We start from the raw sequence: 20,492 nt of genomic DNA, 5'->3' as shown, positions 1-20,492 counted from the left end.
TGCTATACTGCGCCCCTCTTTTTTTTTTTTGCTCTTCACGCTACTGCTGCAAAGAAAAAAAAAGGGAATCTAAAGAGAGAAGAGTGAAATATGTTTTTTTCTGGATATCATGTCAGAATCTATCAAAAAATTTGAATTTTGTATTAAAAAGGTCAACATTTTTGCTCTCTCGCTTCGCTCGCTCGCAACTTTTTTTAAAGATAAATTTTGCACGATACGCAATATCTGGCCATCTCAAATAGTCGCTTCATTACACCATTACGCCTGTTCATACCATGATATGACCGGGAAATGTTTGGCTCTTGCCCCCTCCCCCTGGCCACCGACCCCTGTTACGCCGCTGAGCTCTATCTCCTACGTGCTACGCTGCCTGTGTTTCTCCAACAGAAATTGCTTGGTTCGTTCATGAAGTCGACAGATAGAGCTTCAGTATTTCGTTTGATGAATGGCAGTTATCAAAATGGGAAGATAATTCATCTAGCAAGTTTCAGGACATTCCGACAAAAGATATGAAAGTTATTTATTTTGTTGTCCTGATGGTAAACTGATTCTTAGAGTCTATGCATTCATTTTCACCCGTATACCGTGTATCCCTGGAGTTAACAATCAAGTTAGTCCTTCGTGAAAGCTTATTTCAGTTTTGGGAATGACATAATTATGTACCATACATTCTACCTTGAACCCCCTCCAATGAAAAATAAAAAATATCTTGTAATGATGCTAATCGGAGTTAACGTTAAATGCTAGCTTGGTAATGTGACCAACATGTTATTATGAAATTTTCAAGAACGTGAAATCCTATTTGTTATGAATATACCATAGGGGGAAAAGACCATATTGGAAACAAGAGTCGATAGATAATATGATCCTCATCTAAACATGGACCCATGATCTAAATGGGCTCGTTTAAAAATGCAACTATTGTAACTCTGCCATTATGGTAACACTAATTGTAATTGGCTCCCGGATTGGCTGTTAAACCATGTTACCATGCATGGCATTTGCCATGATGATAAAGTTGCAAATAGTTATATAAAACGGGCCTCTTTTCTACAATTGACTTGGGTCATTTTGTAACTTTAAACTCACATTTAAGTCAATTGAAGCAATCGTCATAGAAAAAGGGAGATTTCAAGAAAGTTGGATATTTTTCTGATGGGGTACCAATCATTAATGATGAGAAAATGAGAGAAATCTATCAATAAAACTAATCTTTCCAAACCTCTGGAAATAATAATTTCTACCTGTTCAATCTTCAAATTATATGTGGTACTATTAGTCATGTTTATTCACAAATATCTGTTTATTTCTTTTACAGTTGACTAGAAATATGAAATGTAAGATCAATGTTGGGTTGCTTTTTCATTTTTATTGTGACTCATATGAATGTTTTCTAGAAAATGCCGATAGATTCGATTAGAACCTCTACACAACCCTACAAAAGATTAATCCTCTTATGTGATTTCCTGATTATATACATTTTTAATTGAATTTGCATAATGAAGGAAAGATTATCCAAGATAGTTGAATGAGCATTAATGCTATTAAAAATTATTCCATACTTTTTATTAGTGTGTGTAGTGGAAAAAGTACTTGCCATCGGGTAAAAATGGTAGTAGTATTTGTCGTCGTTCATGCAGTTATACTGGTAGCTACAGCAACATCAGGTAGTAATATTAGTACCTAGTGCCGAATTATTGTTATTATCAATATCATTAATACTATTATTATTATTATTATTATTATTATTATTACCATTATTATTATCACTAATATTATTATCATTAGTAGTAGTAGCAGTTAAAATAGTAATAGCAGTAGTAATAGCAGTAGTAGTAGTAGTAGTAGTAGTAGTAGTAGTAGTAGTAGTAGTAGTAGTAGTAGTAGTGGTGGTGGTGGTGGTGAAGGGTGTGGTGATGGATCTGATGATGATGGTACTATGATGTGGTGGTGGTAGGAGTAGTAGTAGGTAATAAAGATGGTGATGGTGGTGGTTAAAATATCAACATTTCGGGGATATGCGTCACCTTCCCCTGTCACCTGCAGGGCATATGTGAAAACTACGAGGTTATCAATGTATATAGAATGCAAATTTCTCTCTCCCAAAGTGCTGATTTTAATAAAAAGAGAAATATATTCATGGTTTATTTATTTCTCAAACAACAATACACATACGGCAGCCACTGGCTGAAACGTATGTGTTTACAAAAGGTTTATATATATATATATATATATATATATATTATAATTATAATATATATATGATACATATATATTAACAGCAAAATATAGATTCACAATAATAGACTTTGCAATACCGGTGTAAATATCAAACAGGCATAATGCTGAAAATTTAGATTTTGATGAAATTTTCAACATTATACTTTTATATCTTTACACCCAAAATAACATTTTTCGGGGGGGGGGGCATTCTTCTTTTGATAATATAGTAGCGATTTGAGATCAATTTGTAATCGATTCATTGTTGTTGAGTAAATAAATATTTTTTTCATATAGTTAACACATCCTGCGTTTTTTTTATTGTTCACTATATACGGTCTATCTTAATGGATGTATGAGTAATGTGTGGTATAGCAATGGGAAAAAAGAGTTACGTGATACAAGCTTACCCAATAATTCATTCATAAATGCCCTATTCACTCCGAGAACAACTTGATTTGAATAAACTTTGGAAATTTAACAAGATTAATGCTGAAAATTTCAGTCTGATAAAAAAGTGATAAAATGAATAAATGCTTGATTTTAGGAAAACTGTTTTATGTATACCGTCCTGAATTTGCAGTAGATTGGCTGATGAGATCCTCACTTTTCTATGTCTTTTGACTTATTAATACATATGCAAGTATATAATTATGTAAGTAATAATGTCTCCCTTGTAACAAAATAAAGGTTCAGCAATGATGATGTTACACAACACAGTAGTAATCAAATTGTATTTTTAGTTGTTTAAAAGACAAACATATAATACATTGATATCCATCATGAAAGACATCCATAGAAATGTTTCACCCAAAAAGTTGCAATACTTTGAAATGTCATAACCTTGTCCAATCTAAGTGAAAAAGGCAGTCTGATAATTGCCTGATTTTTTTCTCCGTCTGTTCAAGACTTCAAATCACATTATTTTCTGGAGTACCGCTTTAATTTTTGTTAATACAAGCGAAACAAACAATGAAAGTTGAAAGATAGTTGAAAGGAGAAGTTCACCCTTACGAAAAGTTTGTTGTAAAAATAACAGAAAAATAATAAAAATATTGGTGAAGGTTTGAGGAAAATCCATCAGATTAAAAAAGTTATTAGAAATTTAATTTTTGGATTTGTGACGTCATATATGAGCAGCTGCCCCATACTTATGTAATATGAAATGCATAATTTTTTTTAGTGGTTCTTGATGACCTTTTTTTCTTTTTAGGAGCGGGTGTGTAGTGATGTTTCTGTTGATACAATGAAAGGTTTCGATTTTCTGAGAAAATTATATTTTATTGTTTTTTTTTACCATACGCTGTAAAGACTGTGGTGTTAAAACTGACACCAGTTGGTGTTGATAGAGGACCACACCCCGAGGTGTTAAAATTACACCCTAGAGATTGAACAAAACACCAAAGAGTGTAAATGTAACAACCAAAGGTGTTGTAATAACACTTATAGGTGTTAAACTAACATTGTCAATTTAACACCGGTGTAAAATAACTGGTGTGTTCCTCTATGTACGCCGGTTAACGCCACAGTTTTTGCTGTGTACGATATGTACAAAAGCTGCTCGCATGTGACGTCACAAATCAAATATTTAAAATTCTAATAATTATTTTATGGATTTTCCTCAAGCCTTCGCCAATGTTTTTTTTTGCTGATTTTACAATAAACTTTTTGTCAGGGTAAACTCCCCCTTTATAATAACTTTATGGTGGACACAAGTGACATGATGGACCTCATGACATTACTTTCTTTGACTTCACCCTGGATATTTTAGAAAGGAATCCAACCGAAATTAAAAAAAAAATCTATAGAACAAGAAGATCGGTGAAAGTTTGCCCTAGTTTGGACGAAATATCGGAAAACGATAAGAAAGTTGTGAATTTTAAAAAGTTGTAAGAAATGATAAGTCAGTCACTAAACCCATGGAGACTTCAAGCTGGCCAGATTGGCAATATCATAGTGAAGTCAGACAAGGACAACTCTTCAATTTACTTCTATAATAAAAGGCCAAGTCATTTTTTCAAGAGTTTTACTTCAATTTCGTTATTTTTCTTTCACGAGGACACAAAAATATGCTTCCTTGGTTATGTTTTTTTAAATAAATATAACTGCCCTAGGGGAACAGGTATTTAAGAAAATTGTCGTTTATAGCGTGGACTTTACCTCTTGGTTAGAGACTTAATAAACTAACCCAATGCGTGTGTTTCCTTCTTCCTCGAATTTGTGTCAGTCAGTTATGTTCATTTTGTTATTTATATTATATATATTATATCTTTATTTGTTTTTTTTCGCCTTCACGGAGTTGAGGTGAAATATAAGAGGCATTGCCGTTTGCCAGTTTACCGATAAAATATAAATAAATACAAAAGACATGACAGAAAAACAACAACAACAATTCAAGCTTGAAAATGTATTTGACAGCAGATAATAAAAATAAGAGAAATATTCAAAATTGCATATATAAACAGGCTTCATCATCTTTGCATATCTGTGCACATAAACATGTAAACTCATATCTTACATTCAGATTCGCTATTGGAAATTATATGGCACATTTCGCCGTACTCTGTACAAACTGGTGTAGTTAAATTTTAAATAAAGAATATTTATAAGTCCAATATGTCCATCACTGCCACTGCAAATTCTATCATTATTTACATTACATCATGTTACAAAAGTGTCATATATTATATACTTATAAAGCCACATTTGCATATCTATGTATAAACTCGCATGAATTATATTCAAGAATCGCATTGAAACTTCAAATATATAGCGTATGATCATCAACCAAATAAAAAACCACATCAACTGTAATCTTGATTGATAAGACCGAACGGAGAAATTATTTTTAAAAAAATACATCAATTAACCATACACTATTATGTCAACAGAATATTACAGCATTAATAGAGTGAAATACGTGCCCTTACAACCCTGTGTGTTCCAGGCAGGAAACATTATTAGTGACGTCATGCCATGAATGAAAACGACATCTTTAAGACTGAAAGAATGCGTCCGAGTGATATGATATACATCACATAACCTTTTCAATTGACGCATCTTTTAAGTCCTCGTTTGAATTAACAAAATGTCTTCAGTAATAATGATAAAAATGATGATAGAATAATAATTATACTAATAAAAATCATTTTCATTATATTGATTACGATAATATTACTAATACCATTATTATTATCATTTTTGTCATTAAATGACATTAATCAATACAATAATAGTTATGATTAATGCTGAAAATAACAAATTCAAATGGCTTTTATTATCGAAACATAAAAAGTTTTTTTAATACATTTCCGATACACAAGTAGATTGACAAAGTATCAAAATATTCAAATGATATTTCATGAAAGCATAATATAATTAAAAAGAGCAGGATCATAACTAGATGAGCAGAATATAATTCAGTTGGACACCTTCGAATACTCGTTACGTTCCTGAATAATGCCTATCCCGTCATCAGTCACCCATGAGCAGGATTTTATGACTACATCGTTTGAAACAACTTCACGGAATAATATCACCTGGATATTTCTCTTGTACAAAATAAAGTTTGTTCATACACTTAAATAAACAAGCACCGATTAATATTATGATCAATGCTTCATCATAGACAATCATAGCTTCATAATCGAAGGTGTAAACAAGAAAAAATATATCAAGGAAGAAAAAAAAGTTTGCGACAGTAACATTGAAAAGAATACATATTATTGCACGTGGTTTGCATACCGAAATTTCATTGCACAGATAAGAATTCACATTAGAAAATAATAATAAACATGAGAAATAGAACAATTTTGACGAAAATCAAGGGTATCAATACACAAGACAGCTATGGTGCTGGTCACAAAACTTGATAATACCAAGTAAAAAGAAATCAATGCTTTTATTTAAATTCCCTTGAAAAATACCATTTGCATTATAAGACACAGGTTCACTTTCGCATCGTGACTATTTTCTTCTTATATTATGAGATATATTTCTGTGAATACTAAATAGCAACAACATGATCATATAATCATGGGACTATATGAATTAGTCTTACAAGTGCTCATGATTGTGTTCACAGTCTCAACCTTTAGTAAAATGTTGTTACTATGTCGGGGAAGCTTCTTACGTCGAGGTTTATTATGAAAAATAATACACAAATTACATGAATCCGTAATCTGGATTATTGTCTTTTTTTTTCCTTTAGAGAAATATACACCAGTACGTGAATCGGGTTCCACAAACTAAAAGTAGCAGTCAAGCGAGAGGCCTTATGGTTAAATTCACAAATGCATCTCTTTGTTCGCCATCATTTGTGGATGGTTTTTCTCTCGATGGAAGACCAGCAGCCAAAGCATTCTCTGCTCAGAGTCTAGCCAACTTGGCTCTATTTTGCCAACGTTATGGCTCATTTTTGTGCTTCCACCACATTGCAGTATTTCAAATATTGTCACCACCTCCGACCGAGGTGGGTGACTAAACTCACGGGATCCATTGGTGGCTGATTGACCGATCCGTTATTCCAGGTCTAATGTCCAGCATTCGGGTCTACTCCCTTGGTGCTCCAGATCTCGAAGAAGCAGGCGGTAGAGTGAAACCGGAAGAGGATCTTAAGAGGGGCGGCGATGTGGACGATGACGTACCAGGCTGTGGCGCCGTAGTAGTTGTTCTCGAGGGCGAAGAGGTCGTAGCCGCCTTTGAGCTCGTACGTGTTGACTAGCCACCAAGTGATGTTGCATACCAAGAGGAACATGATGATCTGCTTGGTTCGAGTCTGCTTGAAGTCTTCGGGTGGCTTGCGGTGCATCGCGTCCAGAATGAGTATCACCTGGACATAAAGAGAAAGCGAGAGTGAGTGATTACTCCAAAGTTACATTGCCTTCTGAAAGAGACAAGTGAATCATCCATTACACAAAGAGCGTAACTTCCTTCGAGCTCTTGTATAGTATAAATAAGTACAATGTTTCTGTTTATAATAAAGACGTGTGTGAATGATGCCTCATTGTGACAGATTCTATGGAGATAAATGCATTCTAGTTCAAAGTGAAACTCAAATTGAAATAACTTGTTTCAGTGATAGATAAGTCCCTTATTACGATAAGACAAAGAAATGTGAATAACCCTTCCACTTCTCTTAAAACAAGAAAATGAGAAAGGTTTTAAACAAGAGTAAAAAATTCATCCTGTCTTTCCAGAGTTAACTTTATAAAGGACATACACTTTTAAAAAGTAGTATATGTTACCAATACCGAGTGAGAGAACAACTTGACAACGCACTTTAAACCGACAGCAAGAACGGCGTAAAACACTTACCTAATGCGAGAAAGTGCGCAAGCTTATTGAGCTCGCAACTCGCCTTTAAAGAAAATATAATAAGAATAAGATATAAGAACCACTTAAATATCTCACCTGCATGACGGTCTGTATCAAATGAGTTGTTTCATCCACCCAGATGAGTCCTGCATGTTTGGATACCCCCATAGAAGCCGCAGAGGCTACAAAGGTATAGATACCTTGAAGAAACACACCGGTTACACATATCCATAGAAGGGCGGCATCCACACGATGGGCAGGGCCAGCACTGTGATCCGTCTGGAAAGATTCAAAATCACTGGGATAGTTATTCAATTATTAGAATGATTATTATTGCTCTTATTGCCATGATCATTATTATAAATTATGACTATGATTATTATGCTATCATCTTTATTCAAATTATTTGTATCATTATCATTTTTTGTATTATCTTTGTCATTAACATTACCATCTATCTTTATCATTTTTATTTCTGTTATAATCAATATTATTTTTATCCTCATCATTACTAATATTATCATTACCGTTATCAAATGTTATCAAAAAGATAAAACATATGAAAAAAGCTATTTAATAATACCACTTTGTGGCCCCTAAAAACACGAAAAAAAGAAAATCCGCCAAGAAAGGTTATATGAAACATAAAACACACAGACTTGCGCTTATGAATAAGACAAGTTTCAAAAGCCTTTAGCAGCCTTTAGCATCAAATACCTTTTAGATATCCTCGAACTTGAAATAAATTAACAACGATTAAAGCAAATCGTCATACCTGCCAGCCGCCTTTGTGTATTCCGATAAAAGCGAGTACACATCCAAGTATCGAGACAAAATTGAGGAAAATTCGGTAACCATGGATACTGACGAAACTCTCTTCCGATTTCTCAGGGTCACCGAGGTAAATGATGTTAAGGATGAGAATGATAACACCACACATCGTACACAGAACTCCAAGCAAAAGACCACATTCAAAGCTGTGATAACCAAGAAAATGATAACGAATGAGAAAAATTGTAATTTTGCACGATGAAAAATTGGATACCCTAACAGGGACCATAATCATAATTAAAATAAACGCTGATAATCTGGATTATACTAGGTTTTACGAGGCCTGGGATCTTTTGCACCAAGAGATGTGTTCAATTGAATTAGAAATATAATACAAAGAACCCAAATAGTGAGCTTTTCTGATTTCCAGTCTTTCGATAAAGGACCAAAAAATTCAGTGTTTTCATCGTATTGCATCAAAGTCTACAACATTTGTTATTTCATTTATCATGTTGATTACATCTTGGTAAACAATAATTTATCTCGACTTAAAGTTAATAGACTAGTCATCACTGGCCCCGTTACTCAAGGGTAGGCAATGAAAGCAAATAAAAAAAATATATATTTTATTGGTTTCAGGTCAGTATATTATTTGAACAAGAGTAAGAATTAACATTGATCTTGATTGGCTATCGCCATTTACCGATTAATTGCTGATTGTTTAATTTTTCTCCTGCCTAATCTGAGATTCAAAAGAGGTGTTACCAAAAGTCACAGAGAAGCTTCATTATGGTGTATCATTCTGGTTAATCTACCAAGGAATTAATCTTCAAATTGATCTTGTTAATGACTTCTTTTGAAGTTAATAACAAAAATTGTAGGAGAAAATTTACTTATATTTTCTAATCTTTAAAACGACAATAGAATAAAAAAATCCGAAAGGCTTACTTCCCTACCACCAAATGGACACCTCATTAATCGAATGGGATGATTTCGTAAAATTTCGTCATAAAAAGTTTTATGATCCTATGTTACTATTATTCGTTATTGTATAAATGTTGATAACGTTTTCTTTAATCGCAATTCTGCACCCATTATAATTTTAGTTCATTCTCCTTGTTAATGTCTTTTTCTTGGGATCTACGTTGCAAATTTTAAAAGAAATACGCAATGGGAAACGAAGCAAAGGGTAGTGTAATCATTGTAACAATTTTAGCTGTATTATGCTGTACCCATTTGTTCGTTTAAACTACTTGAATTGCATTAACCGACTCTTAGTGATAGCGCTAAAACCCAGAGGGAAACGAAAATGGATGCGATTGTTATTATTTGCACCGAGTAAAATGGTTAAAAGCATTTTGGAAAATATCCGATGGGATTTCTAACAGACGTTAGACAAAAATGAACTGCTATTAATGGGTGTGTGATGTAGAGAAATGTGAATAAACAGGATCTATCGAGCCAGTGCATTTTACTTGATGTTTTCTTGTAGTAATTAATAAATACCTTGTTTCTGTCAGTTATCATTGCTTTTATTACAATCATCAATTTCTAGATACACCTATATACCAAAACGATTAAGCATCGAATAACTGAATCCTAATGGGTTCATTCGATTCCCTGGATAAAAAAAATAGCAATAAATAACACTATTGCCAGGGGCTCATTAAAAGTGATACAAATAAGTGGAAGGAGTGGTTACAGCTTACTTTTTCTTTTAAAATCATATATAGATTCATTTATATTTATCGAAGCCAAGTCATGCAAACATATTAAGTGATGAGAGTGAAAAAGATACAATTTGCTTGGTTACTTTGTTGTAAATTTGTTTGAAAATAATTTGGAAAAATTAATCTCATTAGCCCTTTCTCTTCAAGATAGGCAAGAGGGTATAGATTTTGTTGTTGTTGTTCTGAATGTTATCCAATGGCATCTCGCTCTCGTAAGATCCATCACATGTATCCGACTGTGGCTTCCAATGGCTGTTCTCTTGAACCGCGCATCGTCATCACGGATTGGGGCGGTATCTCGGATCACCCCATATGGCGCCATTATATGCCTACAAAGTTGGATACCGCCCTCTTCCACCCTTCATTTCGCATTACCCGCGTTGCCGCCCTGTTCGTTCCTTGATGAGATCATGTTGACCTCGTATCAACAGCTTCCGTCGAGTGATCATGTTCATAACCTTAACCGTATTATTATTATTTTTTTTATAAATGTAAATGTCATAATCTATTCTGCTTAAGATATAAATGCTGGAAATTGGAATGTCTTTAAATCATTTCGCCTCAGCTTGCCCCTCTTTTCTCTTCATCCACTCTGTCTCTGGCTCTCTGCATAAGATACATCCATAACATGTTCCCATATCATGTTCAATTAATCTTTATTACTGTTAATTCACACCGAACCATTTTAGTTTTCTAAAAATTTATGTATTCCAATATTCATCATGTTAATAAATTATGAATATATTTTTTTGTAATATGTGTTTACATAATTTACATATTTAATTCAACGGAAAATTGAATGCATTCATGACAGATAAGCAGGGATTGAAGACGGGGTTAACGCGGTTTTTGGAGGAACACAGTAATTCCCCAAACCGTCATTTAATCAAGAAATTTGTAGCTCTCAGAAGATGAGCGGTTGCCTCTGAATCTCCAAATCAAGCTATCTACCACCCCAGAAATTCAAAATCAATTTAAAAGTTTACACGCACCTAAAACTCATTTCTGTGTTGTTGGTGGGTTTGTGGCTGGTGTGGACTTTCCTGCCGATATTCCTCCACATGACGTACGCCATTGCACCTCCGATGATACTGTACTCGACGGTGAAGGAATACAGGAACACAGAAGCTTTGTAGGTAGCCAGGCCAAGACCCGTGTCGTACTTGCCGTCCAGACATTCTTCGATTCCTGGGATCGTGTCATTTCCGCCTCCGAAAGTGGATCCGTTATCTGGTTGATGAAAAGAATTATATGATAACCAAGTCATTAGTGATTACCTCGAATGTATTTATCATTTCCGTACCGCGTACGAAAAGGGTCTGCATACAAATTGAGACATGATTATTTCATTGATTTTACATCTGAGTCTCAATAGATTGATCTCCTATTGGCATCATCAAATGTGATTCAAGCAGCTATATAGCTATCACATTCCGAGGATGCCAAAAGTCTAGGCGGACAAGGACTTGACGAAATAGGACGAGAACCTTCGATTTAATGAAAAAAAAATTCCTCACAATCGAATTATACAGTGCTTATAGCACAAAATTCGAAATTTAGACCGTAAATTTTCGGAATGATAATTTTTGACAATCTATATTAACGTGAATTAACCTCATCGTTTCCTAACCCGTAACTTTGACGACACGCATGAATAAATAAATCGATGTTAAAGGTAAAAGGTATTTACGGATTGCATTGGTTAGCAAGTATTGAGGCCAAGATTAAACTTTTCACTGATGCCTCAGTCGAGTGGTTTCTTTGTCAGTGAACATTCTGCACGTGGTCACTTTGGATAACCCTTTTGTAGGCCATGCTAATGTCAGCGGAACTGAAACTTGTGTTCCATGAAGCCCGGCTCACTATATACGATTCGTTGCGATCCGATTTTCAAAGAAATCATAACAACATTTGACATGAACATTCCAACCAAAAAAATCTTAGCGATCCGTAGTCAGAACAGTTGCAGGACTACTGCAATCAAAATTCAATGTAGTTCGGGCTTCAATGTAGGAATAAAAGCAAATTCAATTCCAAATCGTAATCGGCTGCGACTTGAAGCCGATTTGGACTGTACTCCGACAACAGGGCTTGCCGCGAAGCAAAATTGTGATACCATCATTCCTGACTTTATGCCGAACTTCAAATAAAGTAATCTTAATTTTTGAAACCTCCATATTTAATGCAAAATGTGATTTTCAGGAACTGACTACCGGTTCACCTTATTTTACCCAAAACTTGCAAAAAAAGACGGAATTTGGATCGGTCTCCTTTGCAACGAATTCGTCAGTGCATCAGTGATTTACCAGTGGAAAGCCGAGTATACAGGTGAGTGGAAATCATTTTTAATTGGGGTCTAAATTTAATCAGTTTTAATTATAAACCCTGATTTGGATTACTTTTTTTTCTCTCGATACAATTAAATGTTCGCGTACACTAGATTAGTAGAAAAACATGGACTGTCAAGGAATTTCACTTCATATCTAGAAATACATAAGAACAGTATATTGGAGCATTTTCTTCGTGATCCCCCACGGTCTTCATGGTTATGATTAAAACATTGTACACTGGCATGGTAAGCAATTATCATTTCAAAAGAATACTTCCCCCTTAAAAAAAAGGCAGCAATAATGGCACGAACCTTTGTACACGAACTATACCGATCTAGAAATTTCATGAATTTGTTTGACGATATCCTGGCGGCAACGAAAATAGAATTTGTGTTGTGTGACATGCTATTTTGAAGGTTCCTATTTGATGTCTTAATTGAGCTGTATAGAAGGGCATTTCATTCAACCGTGCTCGCAACAATGGTTGGATATACGGCATCTCAATAGTTGTTATCACATTAGCACATTTCATCAGTCGCCTGGCATGCACATTTTGTAATATCCTAACCTACGTTTCTTACTCTGGTCATAAAGTTTTTATTTTAACCACTCATTCAATGAACAAGGTTATGATATAACCTCGTTCTCAGTTATATCTCCATGTGTGGCAAAATAAGGATGGCAATGTTTGGCTTATTTTCTCTTTTTCTTTGGGACAAATGCTTGATTTTTTACACTGACAGTTTCCATTACACCTATTCGTCATACAACTTGGCCCTTAAGTAAATTTGATTCTTTAAATTATTTTTTTCTTAATTAAAAATAGAGATTAAAAAAATGAAAATTTTCTTGCCATATTATTTTCCACCTTTAGAGGGCGTATACAAAAATATGCCAAAAATTCAAGTTTTTGAGCGCTCTAGTGAATACAAAAAATATCCCAAGTTACGAATGAAAAATGAATTGCAACTGTACGGAAATTAGTAATTTTGGTCACAAAAGTGATATTTTAATCATTTTTTAAAGTGTGTGCTCTGTACAGCATTGGCATGCCATAGTCAAACCTGTAGATTCCCCACAGGCAGGGTGGTTGCAGTGAACAAGTGATTTTAACTGCGCTTTACCTGCCTGCATTTTTTTCAGGCTCAGTGTATATAAGACTGTTTTTATATTTCTAGTTACTTAAATAAAATCAGGGATTATTTTTAGGGACGTATTTTCTTCATTTACATGTTTGTTTTTTAGCTGACCAGCATGGGCTTACATAATTTATTTCTTTATAACTTTACATGCAAATGTTATATCTACAGCGTAACTACTACTGAATGCATGATTTCTAATGTCATACCATTGGTCAGTTTGGAGTTGATTTCGTTGGTGTAACTTTATTTATTGGGGAGTTTTCTCATTCTGGTGCACACGGATTCAAAAACATAGAATGCCCTTCATGACAATGAACAACCAAAAAGTCTTTGTCGAAAATTGTTAAATCGAAAGGACAGTTTCGTCCCGGTATCCGGACAAACGGCATATTCGCATTTTTTCGTTAGCTCCGAAACTTATGACGAAAGTACTGGTCGGTGTACCAATTTTCGACCAAGACCTCCCAAATGTTCTTTGACATTTGACGAGCATTTTCTGATACATTTACTGTTTTCGTGAATCCGTCGGTATCGTGGTGCAAAACGCTCTACTATTTGGATGTCACCACTAGCGTACCTACGGGGGGGGGGCAGAGGGGGTAGACTGCCCCCCTGACGAGTCACAACCAATGCAAGGGATATTTCCCTGCCCCCCTGACGAGTCTTGAAGACCTATTTTTTTTTTTTTTTTTTGCTTGTCAAATTTTTTGGCGGACGAATTTGCCCCCCCCTGTGGTAAATCCTAGGTACGCCACTGGATGTCACCCTCTTGTCGGTCTATTGAAAAATTGCATGTCGGTGTGATGTTTACTGTAATGTCGATGTTTTGTAGGATGGGATAGCCTTGTCGTCGGCTTTTCGGTATCGGTCAGTTTTCTCTGGTTTCGGTTTGGTGTCTGTCCAGTTGTCATGACTGAGGGTCTAAGTTTAGAGCGCATTCGTTATGAAATGCTTTGTTTTTTATATGCATGGTCCATAATGTCAGTATAAACATGATAAAGCGAAAGCTTGGGGGTAATGTGAAAGCATTTGAGTAGTTGAGGTAGCTAAAGCACAATGGAAATCGGTTATAAGGTGGCCTTGTAATTAATTGTTACTTTTATGGCAAATATTAATTCAACAGCACGGGGCGTGATATTGCGATAAGGAGAGCAAAGACAACCCTTTCATAAAATATCACACCTGTCATTACTCCAGTGAATCAGGGGAGTTTGGATATCTCACAATACCCTAATATCAAGATTTGAATGGCTAACTGTAATAAGCCATTTTTGTAAACCGAATGTGATTCTATTTTTTGCGAAAAACCCGACATAATCATGATAATCCCGACTCATTTTGGATGACCTACTAGTACGATGCAGTTTGAAGCTGCTCTTGAATATCATTGCACATGCACTTGTAGGCTTTCATGATATACATTGGTTAATAAGTAAATACATAGATATACAGGCCATGGTTGTTTGGGTGCATTGGTGAATATGAATAAATGTTAATATTGTAAGTAGGGAGAAGGTTACGCACATATGACGCCATGCGGGTTCACGTAGGTATTCTCTGCACCTCCATAACCGTAGCCATACACGGGGTCGGCATACGCTCCAAACACCGGCACAGAATCTTGAGCCGCGTAGTTCCCTACCAGTTCCTGCAGCAACCTTGCCCCAGTACTGTACCCTGTCGTGCCGGCTCCACCATAACTTGGTCCACCACTTGGGCCGTAACCCGTGCCAGCATCATACGCCGCACCGGTTCCCGTTGGGTCGTAGGCAGCTCCACCCGTGTCGTAGCCCTTTCCCGAAGATCCCTTGTCGTACCCTCCCTTCCCGCCCTTGCCACCGTAGGCCGATCCTTTCATGTACTTGAGCAAGAAGTCCTCCCAGGTCTCTTCTATCATTGTTCGTGCCCATACTGCCACGTTGTTCGCGCACAGGTGCATGAGGGCCATTCTGAAAGAATAGGGAAATAAATGGTTATATCAACGGTTTTGTTCGGAGTCATCTTTCTAATCCTGACAGTGGCGTAACTACGGGGGGGGGGGGGCATGGGGGGCACGTGCCCCCCCCCCCCAATCGGCTGACCAAAAAAAAAAAAAAAAAACGGGGAAAAGGAGAAAAAGAGGGAGAAAGGAAGAAAAACGTAGTAGGAAAGATGAAATTATTATTCATTTGAATGTTATATTATATTATATAATATTATATTATATTATAATTGTGTTATGTTACATTACATAAGGAACATTTTCATCATAACTTTATGAAACATACTTTGCTCAGGGCCTATGTCTTCATTGTTTCTAATGCTCGCATTGTCTGCTTAACGAGATATATAATCCTGTTGTACTAAAACCTCCCGTTTTCAAGTCAATATACACCAAATATATATCCTTGCACTTCGAGTTATTGTTTTATGTAGTGACATGTGCTTCTTTTTCATGACTACTTAAAGTGATTGCCCCATGTTAAGGTCTTAATATAAAACATTTCATGTCCGTGATAACGTTCGCATTTGTGGATTGGTGAGATATGTCTGCTCTGCATGAATTCCTAGAATCAGTCCTTAAAATGTCCCTTTTTCTGATCTGAATACCAAAAATTTTCGGCTCGCGCTTCGCGCTCGCATCATTTGGTTAGTGAAATACGTATGGTCTTAGCAAATTCCTACAGGCAAGCCTTAGAAATCCCCACTTCAGGTTTGAATTATCTAAATTTTAGGCTCGCGCTTCGCGCTTGCAATATTTGATTAGTGTGATGCGTATGATAATCATCGTTAAAATGACTACAGAAAGTGCTTCATGTATTTAGACGTAATTCTAACAAAATCAGCAAGTGCTTGGCAATCGCTTTAGATGATTATGGTGAAACATGTATACTCTTAATGGATTTTTAAAATATAGTCCTTAAAATCTCCCTGTTTGGGGTCAATATACCCAAAAATTTCAGCTCGCGCTTCGCGCTCGCATTGTATAGCGAGACAGATATACGTATCATGATTACAAAAATTTGATTATGATATCAAATTTTAGGTCTGAATATAAAAAATTTTCAGCTCGCGCTTCGCGCTCGCATTATTTGACCAGTGAGATACATATATCCGTTCAATGGCATTGTCCTTAAAATATCTATATTAGCTAGGACAGTATACCTGGCAACTGAGCGCGCTTCGCGCGCTCACTAAATGACTCAAAATTTTTGCTGGTGCCCCCCCAATGCCGTGACCCACGGTACGCCACTGAATCCTGACTTATTATTTATTCACAAATGATATGCACATATGCAGTTAAGTTGTCTTTTTCACATTGGTTGTCGTTCCTCTGTCAAATGTTTTATTGAATTTTGTTTCGATTTAGAACTTTCCTTTAGGTCTTCACTCTCATGATTCTGAAATACAATGTTCATATCTCTAAACGAAACCAATGTACAAAATCAGATAAATTAAGGCACAGGCTACTTATCAACTCAATATATCTGTAACAGGAACCTGTGTCACCGAAGGCTCGTTTACACAAATAATACAGTTAAAAACTAAAATATTTTCCCCTCCATATGTCACTTACTTTGCCAAAGGCTGCCACCTGACTATACAATAACGGGAGAACCGCCAGAAATAGTAGATCTGCAACATAGTGAAGGCAACACTGAGAATAGATCCGAAGGCAAAGATGCCTCGGGCGCCACATGGCCCACCATTCTTCTCGATATGTGATGCTGTTCGCATAATGGCCCACAGGCAACTGCCTGTACCGAAAAACAGCAATCCGACTGGATAAAAAAGGAGAAAATAAATGTAAATTAGATTCGTTACTGTATCCAAATGACGACAAACTTGGTAATATACTTGATCTAAATACACCAACAGACCGGTACTAAAAAACGCAATCTTACCAGAAAATAAGAGATAGTCCGATAGACTTATAGAGAATGTGTCTCTGTTTAAAGCCGTTCAAAGGTGACGTGACTAAAAAAATGATAATATTCAAATGTCTGGCGAAAAAAAGTAAATTTAAGGTAAAGTCTTGAGGCTTCCATATTATTTGTAAGCAATGGTGTATGAAAAGGTATATGTAATTGTAGTAATCCAAATCAATACCGCACAATTAATGGTAATATTAAATGTAATTATTGATATTATCTAATGGGATATCATTGTATAAGTATAGTTGACCAATTCCATAAATTCAATCCTAAGTTATTTAAAAATTCCTGAAAATTGAATTTCAATGATAAAATTAATGTAAATTTATCTTTATTAAATTTTTTTTTTAATTATGGTAATTCATCACTTTCTAACTTAAAACTGTACAAAAAAATCCCCACTTTAAACGCCTTTAAACACTCTTTTTGTGCGGAATTTCATAAATAGACGATTTGACATTAATACTGCTAGAGTCACCGTAAGGTTATATGTTGTTGGGGGACTTGAGAAGGGGGGCTGTCAAGATATTTGCACTTTAAGACAAATCTGGCATACTTGCTTTAAATATCCATTGTATTCTACACACCGAACAGTGACAGGGAAAATGGCATTTATAACTGTTGCACCGGAACAATCAATTTGATTCCGTCGCTGACTCACAGACGGTCATAGCGAACGGGAATGTAAAGTCTTCCAGGGAGCATCCGTGCGCTATAGCTTCCCCTATAGGTTCCTCGAATACTAGGAGCAACCGTGCGCGTCCCTTGTAACCCGCGAGATAATGCAACTCCGTCATGTGTTTCCTTTAATCCCACATGCACTGTACCATGTCTAAAATTAGCAACTTCGAGTTCCTGATCCCCCACACAAGAACTTCTTCTCAAAGCCGAGGTGCGTTGATAAGGTCACAGGGACCTATATTTAAAGGCAGGCACGTGATTTTTACAACCGCAGCCATTATTACCGATTGATGTTTAGATACGGAGAATTAGTTGCAATAATACTTCATAACGCGACATATTAATAATTGCAAGCAAATTGGATTACTGAATAGTTCAGATGAAACTCTATTTTTTCTCTCTTCGTCATTTCATTACTGAATGTGCATGTTTTTTTCTTTTGTGACGCCAAACTCTAACCGGATTATTCAATTAATTAGCCTTTCTTCATAATTGCCGACAAATCCTTCTTTTGTAGTTTTAAGTTGCTTTTCATTGTTTTGAAATATTCACAAAATAAAATGATACTGAATAAAAGAATGGAAAATAAACCATGAAGAGGGTAAGTTAAAAGGAAAATGTTTCTTTATATTTTGGAAATGTTGATGGATTTTTCCTTTTACGTTACTTGTTGATTTCAATCATCTGGTCGAGTGAAAAAAATAACAAAGTACCCCATGAACTTGGGTCGACAAGTGGACAGTCAACCATCCTCCTTTAATAAGCATCTTGCAATCGCAAATAGATGTTATCCATGTCAACCTCTGCTGCCTAATTGCCGGAAAATTTGTCATCAAGACAAACCTACTACCGTTTGACATTTATGATTGTCGTGCGTCTAACCCAGAACTCATCACCCAAATTCGGCCCCACCCAACAGTGAACATTCTCCGGCAAACTTGAGTTTATATCCCATCCATTCCTTCTTCTCGATGTGAAGCAACTTATCCTTCACTATCCTGTACATGGCTGATTTTCTTTTAAATTGGTATGTTATCAAACGACTTATCTTCGTTAATCCATGGTCTCAAAACGGTGGTTTTATTTGGGGTAACTCTTTAAAATTTCCCCTGTTCACCTTCTCGAGAGACATGAACAAATTTCAATTTTCTTTTCCAGATTGATCTGACCATAAAATATCTCAGTAATTTCTAATCGACATTGAAGGTAACATGACATTATTATCAGTAAATATGGTGTCATTGAAGAAATACGAGGGAAACAACCATGATTAAAACAGAACCCACCAGGAGTCGGCATGATGAAAAGGTGATCCTAATAAAGGCTTTTTTTAATGATTTATAACGTTATGCATTAAGATATCAACCCTCATTATCGTAGCTCAATAAGATTCGCAGGAATTCTTCCGCACTCCATGTTACTAGTTTTCATTTGATTGTTGTTAAGCAGAATAATAATTCAAAGCATCGATTTTGTGAATGCTGCCGAAGACGTATTATGCGTTCAGTGAACATTTTCATATTATACCTTGCTCCATTTATTTTTCTCAGATTCATGGTTTGGAAAGTTCTTTTTATCTTTCATATAGCTCTTCCCAATACGGTTTTGAAGGTATTTGAATCCCCCTTGTCCCCCGTAAAGGGTTGCTTTGTTATCATCATGTTCATGATTATATGAATACTCTCTGAAATGAAGTCTTATCAGAGTTGCTTCCCTCCAGACATGCGTGCCAACAGATCTTACTAAGGCCCAGGCATAGTTTTACAAAGTTCTTATCGGCAAAAGTGGAGTACACCCTTGGTAGAACATGTATGAATTATTACTTCGGGTGTCATGACTGGAATTTCCGAAATATTCGGGTTTTTTTTAAAGCAATTTGTCTGCGAATCCGAAGTATATTTTGCTAAAAATCAATTACCATTTAAATATCGACTTCCCGCCTGGGTATCGAGCCTCTCTTCGTCGTCGCTTGAGGGCAGCGGTCTCTTTAGTACTATGACGACGATCATCCACGCTATGGAGACAAGGTAAAGGAATATAAAGAAGCCTTCGACGTGGCTGAGTAAGACGGGTCTAGCTTCTGTTGAGTCCCGCAGGAAGACTTGAGCTGTGTCAAGGACGAACACCATGGTGACCACGATCATAGCGTGCATCATGCTCATCAGAGTCCACACGTCTTCCCTGATGGTGGAAAATGAAGTAGCACGGTTACTCAGTAATCGATCGTAACCAAATGTTCAAGTAAAAAGGCTTTAGTTTATTTTGTCCATAACTTGATTGATTTTCATAAGTCGTTTACCTGTTATAGACCAGTTCGTAGTTACTTCTGGGACAATTTTGGTCAAACGACCTTTCATTTCTTTCATTAAGATAGGTAGATTTCAAAGC

At 35.9% G+C, this 20,492-nt stretch overlaps 1 protein-coding gene across 2 annotated transcripts in view; it reads right to left on the bottom strand.

The window, feature by feature from the left end:
- Nucleotides 1-4,612: 4,612 nt before the first annotated feature.
- Nucleotides 4,613-20,492, bottom strand: part of LOC129259164 (proton channel OTOP2-like) — a 36,167-nt gene continuing 20,287 nt past the window's right edge. For both annotated transcript variants that reach the window (XM_054897473.2, XM_054897465.2), the window contains 7 exons: nucleotides 20,023-20,285; nucleotides 17,066-17,270; nucleotides 15,034-15,458; nucleotides 11,030-11,267; nucleotides 8,312-8,513; nucleotides 7,633-7,815; nucleotides 4,613-7,051 (listed from right to left, as the gene is read on the bottom strand). In XM_054897473.2, coding sequence (XP_054753448.2) covers nucleotides 6,752-7,051; nucleotides 7,633-7,815; nucleotides 8,312-8,513; nucleotides 11,030-11,267; nucleotides 15,034-15,458; nucleotides 17,066-17,270; nucleotides 20,023-20,285 — 1,816 coding nt within the window. In that variant the 3' untranslated portion in view covers nucleotides 4,613-6,751. The remainder of the gene's footprint in view (nucleotides 7,052-7,632; nucleotides 7,816-8,311; nucleotides 8,514-11,029; nucleotides 11,268-15,033; nucleotides 15,459-17,065; nucleotides 17,271-20,022; nucleotides 20,286-20,492) is intronic.

The sequence above is a fragment of the Lytechinus pictus genome, chromosome 1 (assembly GCF_037042905.1).
Source record: "Lytechinus pictus isolate F3 Inbred chromosome 1, Lp3.0, whole genome shotgun sequence".
Taxonomy (NCBI): Eukaryota; Metazoa; Echinodermata; class Echinoidea; order Temnopleuroida; family Toxopneustidae; genus Lytechinus; species Lytechinus pictus.
This window is presented reverse-complemented; position numbering and strand designations above follow the sequence as displayed.